The 18,215-nt window shown below is 36.8% G+C and overlaps 1 protein-coding gene across 1 annotated transcript; it reads left to right on the top strand.

The window, feature by feature from the left end:
- Positions 1–497: 497 nt before the first annotated feature.
- Positions 498–14,337, top strand: LOC134748494 (uncharacterized; the record flags this gene model as incomplete). Its single annotated transcript, XM_063683291.1, has 6 exons — positions 498–552; positions 3,109–3,188; positions 6,111–9,210; positions 10,000–10,099; positions 13,041–13,103; positions 13,584–14,337. Coding segments are annotated over 6 exons (3,534 nt in total), but the record flags the coding sequence as incomplete, so codon positions are not given.
- Between the last annotated feature and the right edge of the window lie 3,878 nt (positions 14,338–18,215).

The following is an 18,215-nucleotide window of genomic DNA, read 5'->3' as shown; positions in this document are numbered from 1 at the left end:
CGAAATAGTCCCACTGGGCTGAAGCCATAATTTTAAAAGAAGAAGAAGAAGAAGATTAAACTTTTGGACTTCCGGTTCGAGCGCCATCTTGATAGTTAGCATCGTGATTAATTACTTTGTTTTTTGCTTATTAATATTGTTTAAAGTGTAATATCGATAGCTTATTATACAGTAAACTAATGTGGTAGTGTGCAGTGAATGGAGAATTAATTTTGAAGCGCGTTTAACCATCATCTTGGAGTCAACGGCCGGTAGTCCACGTGCTTCTTGTAAAGACTAGCTATCGATTTACAAGAGCTAACAAATCACCGTACACTGTCTTGTACAACCGTACAATTTTTGTCGTTTGTAAACCTCTCAATACCTTGATACTGGCGAAATAGTCCCACTGGGCTGAAGCCATAATTTTAAAAGAAGAAGTTATTAAACTTTACACATAAGTTAACAGTATATAAAAACATTGATTACAATTATGTCATTGTTATATTTACCATTTAAATGTTGTCCAGGAACAAGAACGGAGTCTTCCTAAACTGCGAAGCTCTAGGGCAGGTAAGAATAATTTAATTAATTGAAAATATAATAAAAAGTACAATTAGCTTCATGCACGAATGTTTTGAAATTGCAATCAATCGAATCTACTTCCCGTGAAATTCAAATGTTTCCCCTCCACGGGTCGAAAACAACCCAATGGGCATATATGGGTTAATTGATGTTCTTCTTTTTAGCCAATGAATAATATCAAATATTAGATGATACTTATTGCAGGTACCCAGCGTGAATTGTGCCCATAGCGCCAAGAAGGCTTTTTAGGCAGTCGGAGGGCTTACTTACCGCGAACGTTCGACGTGTTGCCTCCTGTCACACTTACGTACGAATTTACAAGTGCGACAGAGAGGCAACACTTCGAACGTGGTTCGCGGTAGGCCCTCCTTACCGTAAAATGAGTCGCATAACTTCGAACAAAATCCATCTGTCCGATTTTGAGATTTGGTATTAAGAAAAGGTAGGTAATAGGGTAGTTATTTCCTAAGACGGTAGAGTGGAGTTTAAAGTTAAGCGACTCAAATGTAATTGTGCTCTAACAGTTTTTAGGGTTAAACGGGACCCTATCACTAAGACTCCGCTGTCTGTCTGTCTGTCCGTCTGTCACCAGGCTGTATCTCATGAACCGTGATAGTTAGTCAGTTGAAATTTTTACAGATGATGTATTTCTTTTGCCGCTATAACAAATATTAAAAAAACCGGCCAAGTGCGAGTCGGACTTGAAATTTTCACAGATGATGTATTTCTTTTGCCGCTATAACAAATATTAAAAAAACCGGCCAAGTGCGAGTCGGACTCGCGCACTAAGGGTTCCGTACCATTACGCAAACAAAAAGGCAAAAAATCACGTCTGTTGTATGGGAGCCCCATACAACAACATATTTGAGTTGATTGAATGAAAGGTAAATTGCGGTTTACGATTGATGAGGTATTAAAAAAAACTACTTACTAGATCTCGTTCAAACCAATTTTCGGTGGAAGTTTGCATGGTAATGTACATCATATATTTTTTTTAGTTTTATCATTCTCTTATTTTACAAGTTACAGGGGGGGGGAGCACACATTTTACCAAGGGTTCCGTACCCAAAGGGTAAAAACGGGACCCTGTTACTAAGACTCCGCTGTCCGTCTGTCTGTCTGTCACCAGGCTATATCTTATCAACCGCGATAGCTAGACAGTTGAAATTTTCACAGATGATGTATTTCTGAAATAAACCACCTGCACCTGTCCGGTAAACGGGGTACGCTGGTTCGATTCCAGCTCTGGACACTGGAGGCTTTGGTCATTTTTTCCTTCGTATATGATATTTATTTCAGTTTATAGTTTAAATAGTAGTGTGTCTACTTGAAAAACCACAAATTAAAATATTTTCATAGAAAATAATTTAGTTTGTTCTTAGAGTGATGTATTTCTGTTGCCGCTATAACAACAAATACTAAAAAGTACAGTTTTAATCATCATCATCTTCCTCGCGTTGTCCCGGCATTTTGCCACGGCTCATGGGAGCCTGGGGTCCGCTTGGCAACTAATCCCAAGAATTGGCGTAGGCACTAGTTTTTACGAAAGCGACTGCCATCTGACCTTCCAACCCAGAGGGGAAACTAGGCCTTGTTGGGATTAGTCCGGTTTCCTCACGATGTTTTCCTTCACCGAAAAGCGACTGGTAAATATCAAATGATATTTCGTACATAAGTTCCGAAAAACTCATTGGTACGAGCCAGGGTTTGAACCTGCGAACTTCGGATTGCAAGTCGCACGCTCTTACCGCTAGGCCAACAGGCTCTAATTTAAAATTATACAGCTCAAGTCCGTACGCCATGGCAATAAAAGTATACAACAGAATAGATAACACTATAAAAGCAGAACAATGTAACAAAACATTCTTGACTACACTTAAAACTTACTTGATTGACAAATGCTACTACACTCTAGAAGATTTTTTTACAGATCCGTCTGATTAGTAACACCACTATTTTTGTGCACTAATTTTAAATTTGGATAATATTGTAGATAAGGTTAAATTGAATCAATTTATTGACATATTGAACTCTAATATTAATCCTATTTCTAAAACATTTACATTCTTATTATTTTAATACTTATATAATTTGACATCACTTAATAATAATCATTTGCCCGTTTATTTTTGTATTTAATACACTGACAATTATCTGATTCAATTCGGCGTATATGTATAAAAACTACTTTAAGATTAGATCCTAAGTATGCATGTAATATTGCTATGCCCCCACGGGGTCCATGTGGAACTACCAAGAATTTGTAATACCTATAAAACCATGGTTGCAATAAATAAATATGAAATATGATGCCACCCGGTCGGTGATATGGACAAAGCATGACACTATTTTCTCTTTTCTCTTAAGGGCCCTCCACACTCATGCGGGAATCACGGCGCGAAGCCTCCACACTCGCGTTCGCGGCTTCGCGCCATGATTCGCGCATGAGTGTGGAGGGCCCTTTATAGAAATCGCAATAAGACTATCTTTCTCTATCAAAGAGTGTCAGGCCCTTGAAATATAACCCAATCATGTATCTTACAGGCTTCGCCACACGGTCGACCTTCCAACCTGTGTTCAGTTGTAACTCGCCCTCCAGTACATCCACCACGTCGCTCGCGCAGGTAAGAGTAGCATAGGTAATACAGTAAGGACGAATAATTTCGTACGTTGACCCGCCTGTTCCTATCTTTATCGCGCGCGCATAATTGCATAGCTGTCCCGCTCGCACAGTGTCATTGACCGCGGGCATCATGGCAGAAGAGCAATAGAATTACTCGCGTGATAAGTTATTTACAGTACATATGGTGCAACTTTCTCGCCCTAGTGCGTAAAGAGCACTTTTCGTGCATATGTCGAAAGTTTAAAGCGCCATATGTACTGTAAAACGTTGTACGATACACGTGCGAATAGGTAATTCGCAACTGGTGTCGATTTAAAACACTCCCTGCGGTCGTGTTTTAATTTATCGCCACTTCGTTTCGAATTTCCTCTTTCCGCACTTGTATCGTAAATAACTATTGTTATACAAGGGTGCAAAGTTGTATTTTACCCGCGAGTATGGAATTGAAACACTAGCAAGCGAAAGGAATCTATAGTTGAACCACGAGCGAAGCGGGTGGTTCTAAACTAGAATCCTTTCGCTTGCTCGTGTTTCAACACACAAGAAGTAAAATACATTTGAACCCGTGTGGAAAGTGCCATCCACAGGACCATCATCAAGATCATCTTCATCAAGGGAATCGCTCATTTTTTACGATAATACGATATTATAATATAACAGAAAACTCTGGAAGTTGTGTATTTTTACAGGAGTCGGTGAGAAAACTTTAAAGTAAATTTTTTGTTGACATTTGACAATGTTGACATTTCTGACGATGCGTTTTGAAATTGCATCGACTAAACTTGTGCGTTCATCATTATAAAAAAAAACAAATGTTTCTTATGGAATTTTAAGGTTATAACTTAAAATCATGAAATAAAGCTAAATTTGGTATTTTTTGTTATATTCTCAAACCATTTATTTAATGATAATTAATATCGAACGAACCATTATTATCAGCGTTTAACGTTTTGGTATCTGTCAAAAACTACTTAAACACGCTCCATCCAAGGTCAAATTACTTTCCCCACACTAGTCCACTAGGATAAAATGCGTTTTTACCCGCTTGTTTTAAAGGATATCGTAGGAATCGTTTACGCTACGACAACGAAACGCTTTCTGTCTATCTATCACTCTTCCGTATAAGTGCGATAGAGAGGGAGATATTGGAGGTTTTATTAAATTCACCCTTTTTGTGAATCTTCAAAACAAGGCATTTATGGCAAATCACAATAGGGGATATTACTGCAATGTTCTGCCACCAGAGTGCAACACTAGCCTTTTTAGTAAACCATAGAGTAACTTATACATAATGTACCTTTAACATGTTTTTGATAAGTTTTCAGAGATAATATACAAATAGAATATATATAGTTTATTTTCATTATTGTTATTATTACACGTATAAAACAAATGGCATGGTACATGGTCGCAATACTCGAAATGCAGATAAGCTCGTTTCTATCAACCGCAGGCTAGCCAAGTCCTCGAAACTGACTCTTGTGACGGGCCCCAAGGTATATAACCACCTACCAAAAAATATAACTGCGGCTCCTAATGCAAGCAGCTTTAAGCACCGCCTAAAAAGATGGCTTATTGAGCGCCCGTTCTACAATTATGACGAGTTCATAATGACCAAGGAATTATAATTGTAAAAACTACTTGATTACTTTCTATTAAGTGTTGACTTTTATAATTAAGTAAGATTTATATAATTAAATTATTACCTTGTATCTTTTTGGTTTAAACTGATATGTAATGTGATTGCGCTTACTATGTAAGGATTATTTATTTCCAGTAATTTTTTTAAGTTGTACCCAGACTGACATGTAAATTAGCTTTACCAATAAAATGATTATGATTATGATTATGATTATTATTTTTTTTGTTCTTGTTTGCACAAATAGCTTAAACATGATGTTAAAATATTTAAGTCTAGCTTAAAGAAAATTTCCAGTGTTATGTATAACTATAAGAGACTGTTTGTTTCTTAAATAAATAAATACAATATAAATATAATAAAATATGACATTGATGAATCAAGGCGGTTTGTTTACAAAGGGCCTACCGGGAAACGCGAATCCGAAATTTCGCTATCTGCCTCATCACCGCTCGATTCAAATTTCGATTTTCTTGTTTCGCGATAAACCCTCAGATTGTGGTAGTGGCGCCACCTACGCAGAGATTCGCGTAATATTCCCTATTGTAACACAGAAACGGGACTTATTTGCGTGCACTTACTTCTGTTATTCCAGCCAGCAGTTTTATCTCGCCAGTCTGCCTGTGACCACGAACGAGATGTCAAGTTCGAAACGTCAGACCAAATAATAATAATAAGTGCACGCGATTAAGTCCCGTTTTACAATTATTAGTCTAAATCAACGTATAAGGCAATAATTTACCCTATTTAAGCTTCACAAATAAGGGGGGCAGTGCAAATTTTAGTGAGCGTCAGGATGGCGGGTAGACCTCGGCGATTTCAACGAAATATTAATAAACATATTGTACCTTAAGTATACCTCAGTGTAACCTTTAATAAAAACCAGTGTACCTCTCCATAAAACGAGATATTTAAGAAAAAAGGTCCACCCGCCATTCTGACGTCAGGATGGCGGGTGGACCTATGAAATCTTGCATTATACCGCACTAAAAGTATGCAGTTATATGGGGCATTTTCTATGAAAAGGGACCTTATTGTCGATGGCGCCTGCGCCGCACAGCGTCGCTCGGCAATGTATTTATATCGGAGCATCGTTTATAATGGCGTAAGCGCCATCGACAATAAGGTCTCTTTTTACAGAAAATATCACATATCCTTCAGTGTACCTGTGTAAACTTTAATTAGAAATCAGTATATCTATCTATCCCTATAACGAGCTAGGCTCAAAACAAGGTCCTGCCATCCTGACGCTCACAAATTTTACCTTCTGATTTCCTATTCCAGCTTCGCGAGAAATTAACCAAATTTACTCCAGTAAATTTCACCAAAGTACCCGCAAGAATCGCCGCCACCCCCGAGCTACCTATACTCATAGAAGAAGAATACGACAAATTAAGCAGCAGCGAACCAAAACGCCGCTGCGGGGTGTTGCGTAATATAAAGCATTATCATAGCGACAGCGAAATTCAAATTGTTATAAAAAATACCAGAGATCTTCAGCCTATTGTCGAAGAACGTTCAGCTAACTTACTGCCAGCTTTAGATGCTACTGCCAATACTGACCAATCAGCAATCGTCGAGGCATTCGAACAACTACACAATAAGGACGCCCCAGTCAATCTGGTTGATTTGTTGGAAGAAGAGGCGCTAAACCACGAGCAAGACAAAGATAGTGGTTTAATATCGGGTAAAGTTACACAAGAAATTGAAGAGATCGGATATACCACCGATGACTCTGACGTCGTCGATGATACCCCTTGTTATGACTACGATTGGAGAAAAAGATGCCGAAATAAAAGTGACAAAACAAATAAGAATAATAATGATGAAAATGAAACTATAATTGAGAACACACACTTTTGCCAGCAACAGCAAGACATAATTCACTTAATAAGTCTTGCTACAATTAAGAGAATCAGTGAAAGTCTTTCTCGAGACGAAGATAGCGAAGATGATTGCTGTATAATCGATGACATAGAAATAGTTACGGAAAAAGAAAGTGAACTCAATTTGGCTGTTGAAGCAGATATTATCGATTGCGTCAATTACCTATTAGATAAGGTCTCTAATGATATTGATACACATGTTGATCTACTGGTAGAACAGCAGCAACAAATTGGTATTTCGAGAGCTGTACATAATATTGATAAGACAAATAATACGTCTAAAATACTGAAAATGAATAACAACACATTAAAATCACCCAAAGACATAACAAACGAACTAAATACTCCAGAAAAGAGCACTTATCGGCAAAAAAAGGCTAAATGTGTCAAGCCTCCAAATAATGTCGAAGAAGATAGTGACTGTAAATCCCCAATGAATGCCACAACACAAGTAATTCAAAAAAAGCGCAAGCTTTATTCACCCAAGGACGACGATAATGAAAACAATGAAATCCCTAGATCCAGAAAAAAACGAAGACCATCAAGTTCCACTGAATCTCCAATAGCGGCTTGCTACAAAGAATTGGAGAACGCCCGCAAATCTCGCATAAGACTCCCTAGGAAGAGAGCCAGTACACAACCTGTAACTTCGCCTAAAACCAAGAAGTTGAACGATATGTTCGATATTATCAAAGATAGTGTTGTTAATAATGAGAAAATAACGCTCGTCAATAAGAAAAGTGACAAAGATCTGTCGCTGTATAATATGTCGAGTGAAAGCGATGATGAATTATTTCAGAAGAAAAATACAAAAGTCCAAAAATGTATTAGTTTGTCCAGTCTAGAGTCCGTAACTAAACGTAGGAGATCGGTGAAGCCCGTAGATTACACTTCGTACTATTCATCACAAGACGAGTGCCAGAGGGTCGTAAAAAAAGCGGGTAAACAAACGAAACCCAGAAGCCGTAAAGCTAAAATAACACAGAGGACTGACTTGATTGACGAAAGAATGAGAAATGATCAACCTGAAGTGTTAGAAACTTCCTTCGTCCAAGAAAAGGGCAATATGAATGTACCCGAAGAACCTCAACCTTCGGTAAATGTACCTGTTTTAGAAACCATGCCTACTGGTGATATATATGATGAGCCCATAGTATCGAGAAGTAAACCTCAAACACCTAATAAACAGGAAATAAAGACTGAGAAGAGCTTGAAAAAGAGATGCGTAAATCTCACAAAGCCAACTATAACCAAGAGGAGCAAGGAAATAATTGCTGATCATTCACATGATGAGTCCATAGTGTCGGGAAGGAAACCCCACACACCTAATAAACAGGGAATAATCAAAATTGAGACTGAAAAGAGCTTGAAAAACAAATTCGACAAACTCACAAAGCCAACTTTAACCAAGAAGAGTAACGAAATAATTAAAAATGTACCAACGGAAAGAGAAAGTGCAACGGTAAGCCCTCTACCTGGACTTGTGGTAGAAACAGTACCACCAAAAGATGAAAACACTTCCTTAGACGCCAATTTGCTTCAGAAACTCATAAAGATATACACAGACTTGGGCGGCTTGAATACGACCAGTGACACGCAACTGTCAGTCCCTGCTTACAATCTACAAGCTGGGGATATACCAGATGTAAATTCGGAGAAATCAATAGAAACAGGCGGTCGATCTCCCATTACTGGCCATAACGACCTTGATGAATCTCCACCAAATTTGGACGCACTGAACGAGAGTTTCCAATACAGAGATATAGATGTTGAGGGCAAGAGCAAATCCATAACGGAGTTCCTGGTTAATATGAGGAGGGAGAAGTGCGCTGTAAAAAGCATATCGTGTCATGATATTGAATCTCAAATTAATCCCGTTTCTCCAAAATCAAAAGTCAGTGCTTCAACCGTAGTTTTGACTAGAATGTCTTCTGAAGATATAGAAAAATTAGTAACTCCCACCCAATCAAGCACCACTAAATCATTACCTGTAATCGTTCTAAAGAGGATTTCTCCTGATGAAATTGACAAGTGGCTTCCTATGCCAAAAACGAAAGATATTATCGAAATAGAACCAGAGGTAGGCCCTAGAAAAACCCTAGCAAGACGAAAATCTGTATTAAAACCTTGTATTTCATGCGAAAGCATTTACCCAGTGAAATTAAATTTCGATACCGTAGATCTTACAAACAAAACTAGTATTAGAGACACTAGAAGTAACAGGACAGTCAGAAGCAGAACTCGATCTTCCGTCAAAACAGTTAAATCTCGCTCAGATATAGAAAAATTAAGAACAGAAGGTGTCGAGTCTTTGGCAGAGGAAGTAAATGACCAAGGTATAAGCAGTCAAGAAACTGTGGGCAAATCAGCTGAGACAAAAAATATATCTAATGAGAAGACTGTTGGGTCTACTGTAGATCAGTCAGAAATGGGTAGTAGTGTGGCTAGCGTCCAGAGCTGGCTAGAGAAGAATGCAGAGGCGGGGTCATCGAAGAAAGGTATTTACTTGTATATATATATAGTCTTTAGCTTTTAAACTGAGCTCGTCCGAACAATCTATTCAGTTATTGTGTTTAAAACCGCGAATGGGAGGCGCCATAAAAAAGGTTCATGGCTCTATTTAATGTTTGTCATTTATCATCTTTATAGCCATGGGCAGCAGTAAAGTTGATAATTGATAAGCAATATAAACATTGAACATGGTTCCGACCCCTTTTTTTATGGCGCCTCCGGTTTGTGGTTCTAAAAATTATACTGAAAATATTCTTCGGACGAGCTCTGTTTAAAAGCTATAAATACAATAGACAATACGATACGAATACAAAAAGAAGACCGACAATGTCTACAAAATTGCTTCCCTAACGTATCTATCATGTCTCAGTTCCATCCATTTAGTTCGGCGGTTAAACCTCTGGTCAAAACCTTTACCTATTTTTAGCGTGTGTCTGTGGTGCCATAACTCTTAAACGGGTGAACCGGTTTTGAGTCATTCTACAGCAATCTCATTCACCGGGCTATCTATACCGAGTATACCTATTCGCAAATTCCCAGGAGATTACACTAAGCAGTTATGGTTGTCGATGGAACTTGGCACGGGTTACTTACACAGTCACCAAAAATGAGATGCTAATGCCAGGGGAATGAGGTTTTTGTAGAATGACCCTTTTATTTTATTTCAGCGCAGGTTTCCTACCTGTAGCTTATCAAGATCGGTTCATCAGGTATATTGCGCTGATATTTTATTTTATTTAGATTTATATGTGGCTAAATGCATTCTGACATTTCAGGTGATAAATCAATAAAGAAAACTAAAGAAATACTGTACGAAGAGGTGATGGAGGTTTTGAACACCCGCTTGGTGGAAATCAATGAAAGAACTAATGAAGCGTAAGTATTTTTATTTATGTGTGTATCTAAAAAAAAGTCAGGACGCTAAGCAAAAGTTTCTATCTCTATCGCACGCGCACGTTTATCCCTCCCAATTCATGAGAAGCCAAAGCCATATATGGCAGTTATAATATTGAACTCTATTGGCATCTATTAAAGTTCAAATTTGAACAAATATTTTTTTGTGACATGCACTAGAGGGTTAAGAGCCCATCAACGTGCTCACTAGCGCCACTAGAGACGGGCGGCGGGTAAATACCCAGGGTAGATATCGGGTATTTATCGGCTATTTACCCAATCTACCCGGTATTTACCTTTTTTACCCAAATGAGTGGGTAGATAAATAAAACTTGGAAACGGAGTAATAAATTGAATTGAGAAAATGTTGTTATGTTAACATTCCTAAAATACAAAACTGAACAAAATGCACCAATCGAAAAAAAATTGGTGTCTAAAATGGCGTGTGATTGTGATTTCTATACTGAATTTTAATTTATTTTCATATTTATACGATATTATATTGATATATCTAATTTATTTTTCCGGTATTTACCCGCCGGCGCCCATCTCTAAGCGCCACTGCTAAATAGTTGTGATTATTTAAATTTAACGATAGATATTTAAAAAAAACCGGCCAAGTGCGAGTCGGACTCGCGCACGAAGGGTTCCGTACCATTAAGGCCCATTTACATGGTGCGAGTTTCTCGCATGTTTTGGGGCGAGAAATCGTATGACATTATCGTATGCAATAATCGCCAGGCGAGTATCGTATAAAAATGTTTACATTCATGCGAGAAATATAAACTCGCCTACGATCATGTCATTCGATACTCGCACGGAGATTATCGCCAGGCGAAATAGTTTACACGAGGAGCCGCATTCTAGGGAGATATTTGCTTACGATTTCTCGACTTGTCTAAACTCGTTCTCGTATGACATTTTTTCACGTACGTGTGAGTATCGCACGAATCGGTCCGAACCGATTTTCATACGAGTTTTGCCAGTCAACTTACGTGATTAGTTGCTAATCATTTACCACTAGGTATATACTGTAAATATTCGTAATAATATTTCTTGTTTCTCACATTATTTTTACAAGTTTTTATTTAACTTGCAAATGTTTGTTTGTTTGAATGTTTGTTCTGGTCAAATCTTGCAAATTTAACCCACTTCCTATACATATGTAAGTTGGGTGACAATGTAATATTATGGTACCATTGAACTGGTCTGATTATGGACTCAGGAGGTGGCCATGGGAACTCTATAAAACAACACAACCTAGATGTGTTTAGGTTCGTTAAAATTCGCTCGATGAGTATTAGTCGTCTGTTAAAAGAAAAGTACAGTCAGCGATAATATCTTCTGCTAAAAATTTCTTTTTTAACAAAAACAAATTAATTTAATGATTTTAATATAATTTAAGTTGCATTTATTTTAATATTGGCTCTTGGCTAAAATGGCGTGACGTTGCCCTAAGAAAAAAAAGTTGGCGAGAAATAGTCAGCAACATTCAAGTACCTATATATTCAATGAAAAATTTTGTTGTGCGTTTTGGCGATTAATAAAACATTTAAAATGTAAAAGTAAAATTTAAAACGTATAAAGTACCGACACAATCAGAACAGCGACTTTCAATGCACTCATGATGACGACTGAAAATCATATAAACTCGAAATACGATTCTCGCATTTAAGTTTTGTTTACACGGAGACATCCAATCATCAAAGGCGAGGAGATTATCACCGCTACTTGTACGATATCGTACATATAGTTTACATGATGCCATATATTTTCTCGTGCTACGATAATCGCATGGTCGAGGCGAGAAACTCGCACCATGTAAATGGGCCTTTACGCAAAAAACGGCAGAAAAATCACGTTTGTTGTATGGGAGCCCCCCTTAAATATTCATTTTATTCTGTTTTTAGTATTTGTTGTTATAGCGGCAACAGAAATACACCATCTGTGAAAATTTCAACTGTCTAACTATCACGGTTCATGAGATACAGCCTGGTGACAGACGGACAGACAGACGGACAGCGGAGTCTTAGTAATAGGGTCCCGTTTTTACCCTTTGGGTACGGAACCCTAAAAAGGGGGCCGCTACGTACTGTATTTTGTATTTAAGTACCTTTTGAATATATCAAACTGGTTTTTATGTTGCTGGATTCGTCGATCTATGAACTCAAAACAAAAACGATCGTTTTTTTAGGGAATATTACGCGAAACTCTGCGTACGGCGTGGAGCCCCTACAATCTAAGGGTCTTTCGCTAAACAAGAAAATCGAAATTTCGTTATCTAACATCTCTGTCACCCTTGCATATTCAAGCGATAAAGAGGCAGATAGCGAATTTTCGGATTCGTGTTTCCCGGTAGGTTCTCTGTAAACAAACCACCTTGATGGATCAATGTCATATTTTATTATCTCTGAAAACTTGTCAAAACCCTGTTAAAGGTACAGTATGTATATGTTACTCTATGGTTTACTAAAAAGGCTTGTGCTGCACCCTGGTGGCAGAACATTGCAGTAATATCCCCTATTTGTAAGTTATCTTTTTCGTGTCCTATACAACCAAGTAAATATTCTTTATTGTGTACAATTTTATATACATATATATATAATTCAACAAACCGAAGACAACATGCATATTGCAATGTTCTGCCGCCAGATTGCAGCACTAGCACACATTGTAAACCATAGAGTAACTTATACATACTAAGCCTTAAACTTACATACTTTCAAAGCGGTTTGTTTAGGGGCCTACCGCGAAATTATCCGCCACTCTATCGCTCGAATATGCAAGTAATAGAGAGGGAGATAACGAACTTTAGATTTTCGTGTTTCGCGACATGACCTCAGTTTGTGCTAGTGGCGCCCTCTACGCAGAGTTTTGCTTAATGTTCCATATTGCCTTGGCTGACTTTAACGTCACTTTTTAGGATGCAAGCGGCCGCCGTAAAGGATCAAGAAGAGCTGAAATGTTTGGAAGAATGTATCGACAGGTATTTATATCAGAAAATTTCGTTTTTTATATAGACAATATTGTGTCCCACTGCTGGGCAAAGGCCTCCCCTGTCTTCCGCCACTCGGCACTTCAGAAAATTTCTTATCTTACTGATTTCCTTGAGGCATCACGCATCAGGAGCACGTTTTATAAAACGAACCTGCCGCCAAAATGCCGCTCGCATACAATCGAAGTAACGCTCTCATTTGGCATGAATATAACTTACGTGTATTAGGCGAAACTTCGGTCGGACAATACTTAAAGCCGCAACAGACTACCTCATACCTCACCGCGCCGCGACCTTGGTGCGGTCAAAATGTATATTTCTCGCTCTCACTTATAGCTGTGTCCTTAACGCACGTACCGCGACTACACACACTATCGATACGTGCGCCGCACCGCACCAAGGTCGCGGTGCGGCGCGGTAATCAGTACACACTATTATAATGGTATAAATTGTTTTTATTGCGATTTTCAGCCTTAAAGAGCAAATCAACGCATACAGGAAGAACAAAATGGATCGTGCTTGCTCCCTCATACGTGCGGACGCTGAGAAAAAGGCACTAATGGTGTTACTTCTGAAGGAGGACATCGAGCGAGGTTTAAAATATTAAATATAAACAAAAATTCATATGAAATGATTAAAAAAACAAACGTAGCACTTATATACCTACGTAAAACTTAAATACCTTTTCAATAACCCCATAAATGATACCCCACATTATTTTTATATGAATTTTTGTTTATTGTTAAGTGTAACAATAAACAAAATATTTTTTAATAAAACGCTTTACATCGCGTTGGAGTGGTGACATATTTTTGTGTTTCCCTCGGTGGCAATATTGCCGTTACTGAATTTCGTTAATTTAGTTAATACCATTTTTGTTATGTACCTACTCGTATAAGACTTAAGGCGTTTTATTTTAAAGAACATTGTTTTTATTAAATTTTTTCGTTGGTAGGTACCTTTTTCGTTTATTTTAAAAATTATTTCATGTAGAAATTCGTTTATTATTACATAATTTTACCGTTAGTTAAATTCGGCTTTTTTGTTGATGAATTTTATTGATTGTTATGATGTATCTTAGAAAACAATGAAAACATATGTTTTTTTTTATTGATGAATTGATTGTTATTTTGTCTAAGTATATTATAGTTGTAAGTGTTACTCATGTAAAAGACTGAGTATATTGTAGTTAAATTCCATTAATGAACCAAAAAAATAAAATGCATTGATAATATTTCGTTTATTTTTTAATTGTCTGTCCCGGGTAAGGTTTACTCGGCTAATTCCGAAAATCGGGATATTCCGAAAATTACTAATATCTACTAAACGCGGCTACATTATTTGCTCTGGCAACACTCCCTATGACGTTCAAGTATCTCCCTCCCCGCGTCAGAAGGCTCGGGACGGGACGCTAGCGACGAAACTACGCGTGTGGCGCATCAGATTAATGAGCGGGTGAAAAATTCCCGCTTTTTTGACATTCGGAATTAGACGACCATCGCTAACTCTGTAATTTGGTGAGTAAATGAATTGACTGCTTTTGTGTTTAAGAGATTATCGTTTTTTAGCTATTTTAAATGGGCTCAAACTATTCTAGCTTGAATTTTATTACATTTTCAGATTTACCCGAAGTGGGGAATTCCGTGTCACAAAGTGTTCCGGAATTACCCGACCTTGTTTTCTCAAAGTGACAGCCAGTGGTTCTCAAACAATCAAAATTAACTTTTATTTTTCACAGGCTATTTTTTTTTCTCATAGTAAATTCTGCTCCACATGTATGGAAAAAGCTTTCTTTAATATGTGGATTTTTAGTAAGTAGGTACATTATCATAAGTCGACCCCTAGGAAACTATTGATACTGGATAGAAATGAAATCGATCGGCTTAAAAAAATAAAAGTTTTCATTTTCATACATATTGTATGGGAATGTTTTCCTCGATTCGTGGCATTTCAAGCCGGAATTTTTTTTGTCCTCTGCAAGTGTCATTAAAGTTTGAGTACCACAGATTCCTGATCGGGTAATTCCGAAATAAAAGCTTGACACACACATGAATAAGTACTCCTATAAGCCTAATCGAGTAAAAAGAGCAGGGAGGGTAATTCTAATCAATATGTACCTTATGCGACATACACATTAAACTCGTTTTCAAGTGTATTCGGATTTACCCGAACCAATTCGGAATTGCACGTTCGCAACGAAAAAAAAAACTAGATTTGAAACGCTTGTATTTTGAAAATCTTACATTATTTATGAAAAATTCTGTAATCGATTGTAAGGCTATACCATCTAGTAAGTAAGTTACTCACTATTTCCGTCTAAAAACTTTGCTATACTGACTGGTTCATGGAGACATATACACCTTATCAACTAGTGCAAAAATCATTCGGAATTACCCTAGTGCACCTTATATATTGGAACGCATAATTTTTTCTTACCTATTTTCACTTCGCATAACAACTATTGATCCGAATTATTTAATTATACTAATTTTTATGCGCATAAGCTTGTTTCGCCTAAGAGTTATCCGTCCTACGGGTTAATCGTTATAATTTCATTATGTCGAATCGTTCTATACGAATATATAATCCGTATAGCATAAGTGTGAATATCCTAAAACTTAACAAATATGTAATAGTACATTTCGATGCTAGTGCGGAAAGTATGTCATTACTTCACGAGCACCGAGACATCTTGCCACGAGCCGTAGGCGAGTGGCAAGACTCGGGACGAGTGAAGAATGACATTTTCGCACGTGTATCGAACGACGTTTTTTAAAACAGTTGCGTAAAAATAAGAAAAGCAACAAGTAAGGAATGAAATTCGAAACTTTTATATTATTAATTCTCTGACATCATTGACATTGACATTATGAAGAGGTGTTTTTCTAGCTTTTATTCGACTAGAATAGATCTTGTTATTATTATTGAACCCACTTCAATGAGTTTTTTTTTTCAAATGCATGTTCTACAAAACAGTAACAATAGTAAATATTAAAACATTGTACTATTATTACCTAAATATCGTTATTTACGATTATTTGTGTATCGTATATTTATAAAAACAATATCGAATGTTGCCTTTGGAAACTTAAAACATTCTTGCAGTAAGAAAATACGCCTCTTCTTTGACAGGCGTTCCGTTCCATTCAGACAACTTATTAAGAACGGTTTTTCAACATTAAAAAATAAACGTGTTATAATACTTATAATGATGAAGAGGCAAGTAATAAAATATGAAATATGTATATTTTTGGTATTCTTACATTAACAGTAGGTTTTTATGTTGATTACGACGTTTAAAGGAAACTAATATTAACACTCATCAATAAGTAGTCATGAATTGGAACAAGTAAAAATTTAAAAAAAATGGAAAAGTAAAAAGCACTAGTTCGCGAAAACCAACTTTCCGCACGCTAAACAGCCACGAAAAGTAGCACTTTTTGAGCAACTGTATTAAAAATTACCTTAAATTTAGTTTTCATATAAATATCGTTTGTTTTTACACACTTTTATTTAGCTTCACTGCGTATAGGTATAGGTATATACCTTTGTATATGTATTTGAACCACTTCCCGGTATCTGATTCAGTTGAAATTTGGAGTACTATCGTAATTCCGGTAACAATGCAATGGAGGTGTTCTGATGATGCAGCCGGTAGATAGCCAAAGGAACTCCTCGATGGAAAAACACAAACACATCCAGTTTAGGCTCATTATAAAGGTCTCAAGAAGTACTCGATAGACATGCAGATGAGGAGAAGTACAGTCAGCAATAAAAGTGCGTCGCAAAAAAAAAAAATTTGACAGTTACTTGTTTTATGAATATTTTGAAATAAAACATAGTACTGCATATATAAACATATGGTTTTTTTTAAATATAAATAGCATAAATCAGTCTTTCCATACTTTACGTTTATTATGCTGTATGCACCTTATTTTCTTGTCTATATTTTTTTTCTTAACATTTTTTTTATAATAAGTATTATTAAATTCACGTAATTGAGGTTGATGCCCAATAATAAAAAAACATCGCTTTCTAACTGTTTATTGTGATGTTTTGTAAACATTTACCTTAAATAATAATTACCAATACTTTTGATAGTTCAAGCTTCATGGATATTACAAAAATTACAAAATCAGTCTTCATATTTCGTATCAACTTAGGTACATAAGTATTATAGTTTCACATGCACTTAATATTATTTTCTCAAACATGCAATGAAATATCGTCCTTATGTGCGTAATAACAGGCTTCAAAGTATCACGTTTCGGGCGGAGCAACTCGAGAGAACTGTAATGGCCGGGAAGTATTTTTTTTTAAATTTTAATGTAAACATGGCTTCTGTGTTCATGCGAACAGGCAGAATTTTTTTACAGTCGTAGCGCAAAATAATCAAATTTTCGTTCCCCGTAAGCAACCCTTAATTTATATTTAAAGCAAAACGCAAAACATTTTTTTTATAGGGCTGTATCTCCTAAACCATGCGTCGTAGCGCAAAAATAATAAAATTTTCGTTTCCCTTTATGTAACCCTAAAGCAATATATGAAAAATACAATGAAAAAAACCGGCCAAGTGCGAGTCGGACTCGCGCACCGAGGGTTCCGTACATTACACAATTTAAACAATGTATTTTTATATGAAACGTCAGTGAAAGGTAAATTGCGGTTTACGATTTATGACGTATTAAAAAAAACTTCATACTAGATCTCGTTCAAACCAATTTTAGGTGGAAGTTTGCATGGTAATGTACATCATATATTTTTTTTATTTTTCTCGTTCTCTTATTTTAGATGTACAGGGGGGGAGGGGACACATTTTACCACTTTGGAAGTGTCTCTCGCGCAAACTATTCAGTTTAGAAAAAAACTTTATTCGAAACCTCAATATCATTTTTGGAGACCTATCCATAGATACCCCACACGTATGGGTTTGATGAAAAAACTAAGTATGGGGAACCCCTAAAATTTATTGTTTTTTTTTCTATTTTTGTGTGAAAATCTTAATGCGGTTCACAGAATACATCTACTTACCAAGTTTCAACAGTATAGTTCTTATAGTTTCGGAAAAAAGTGGCTGTGACATACGGACGGACAGACAGACAG

The sequence above is a fragment of the Cydia strobilella genome, chromosome 16 (genome assembly GCF_947568885.1).
Source record: "Cydia strobilella chromosome 16, ilCydStro3.1, whole genome shotgun sequence".
In the NCBI taxonomy this organism is placed as follows: Eukaryota; Metazoa; Arthropoda; class Insecta; order Lepidoptera; family Tortricidae; genus Cydia; species Cydia strobilella.
Note: the sequence above shows the minus strand (reverse complement) of the source record. Positions and strands in the feature narration are given on the sequence as shown.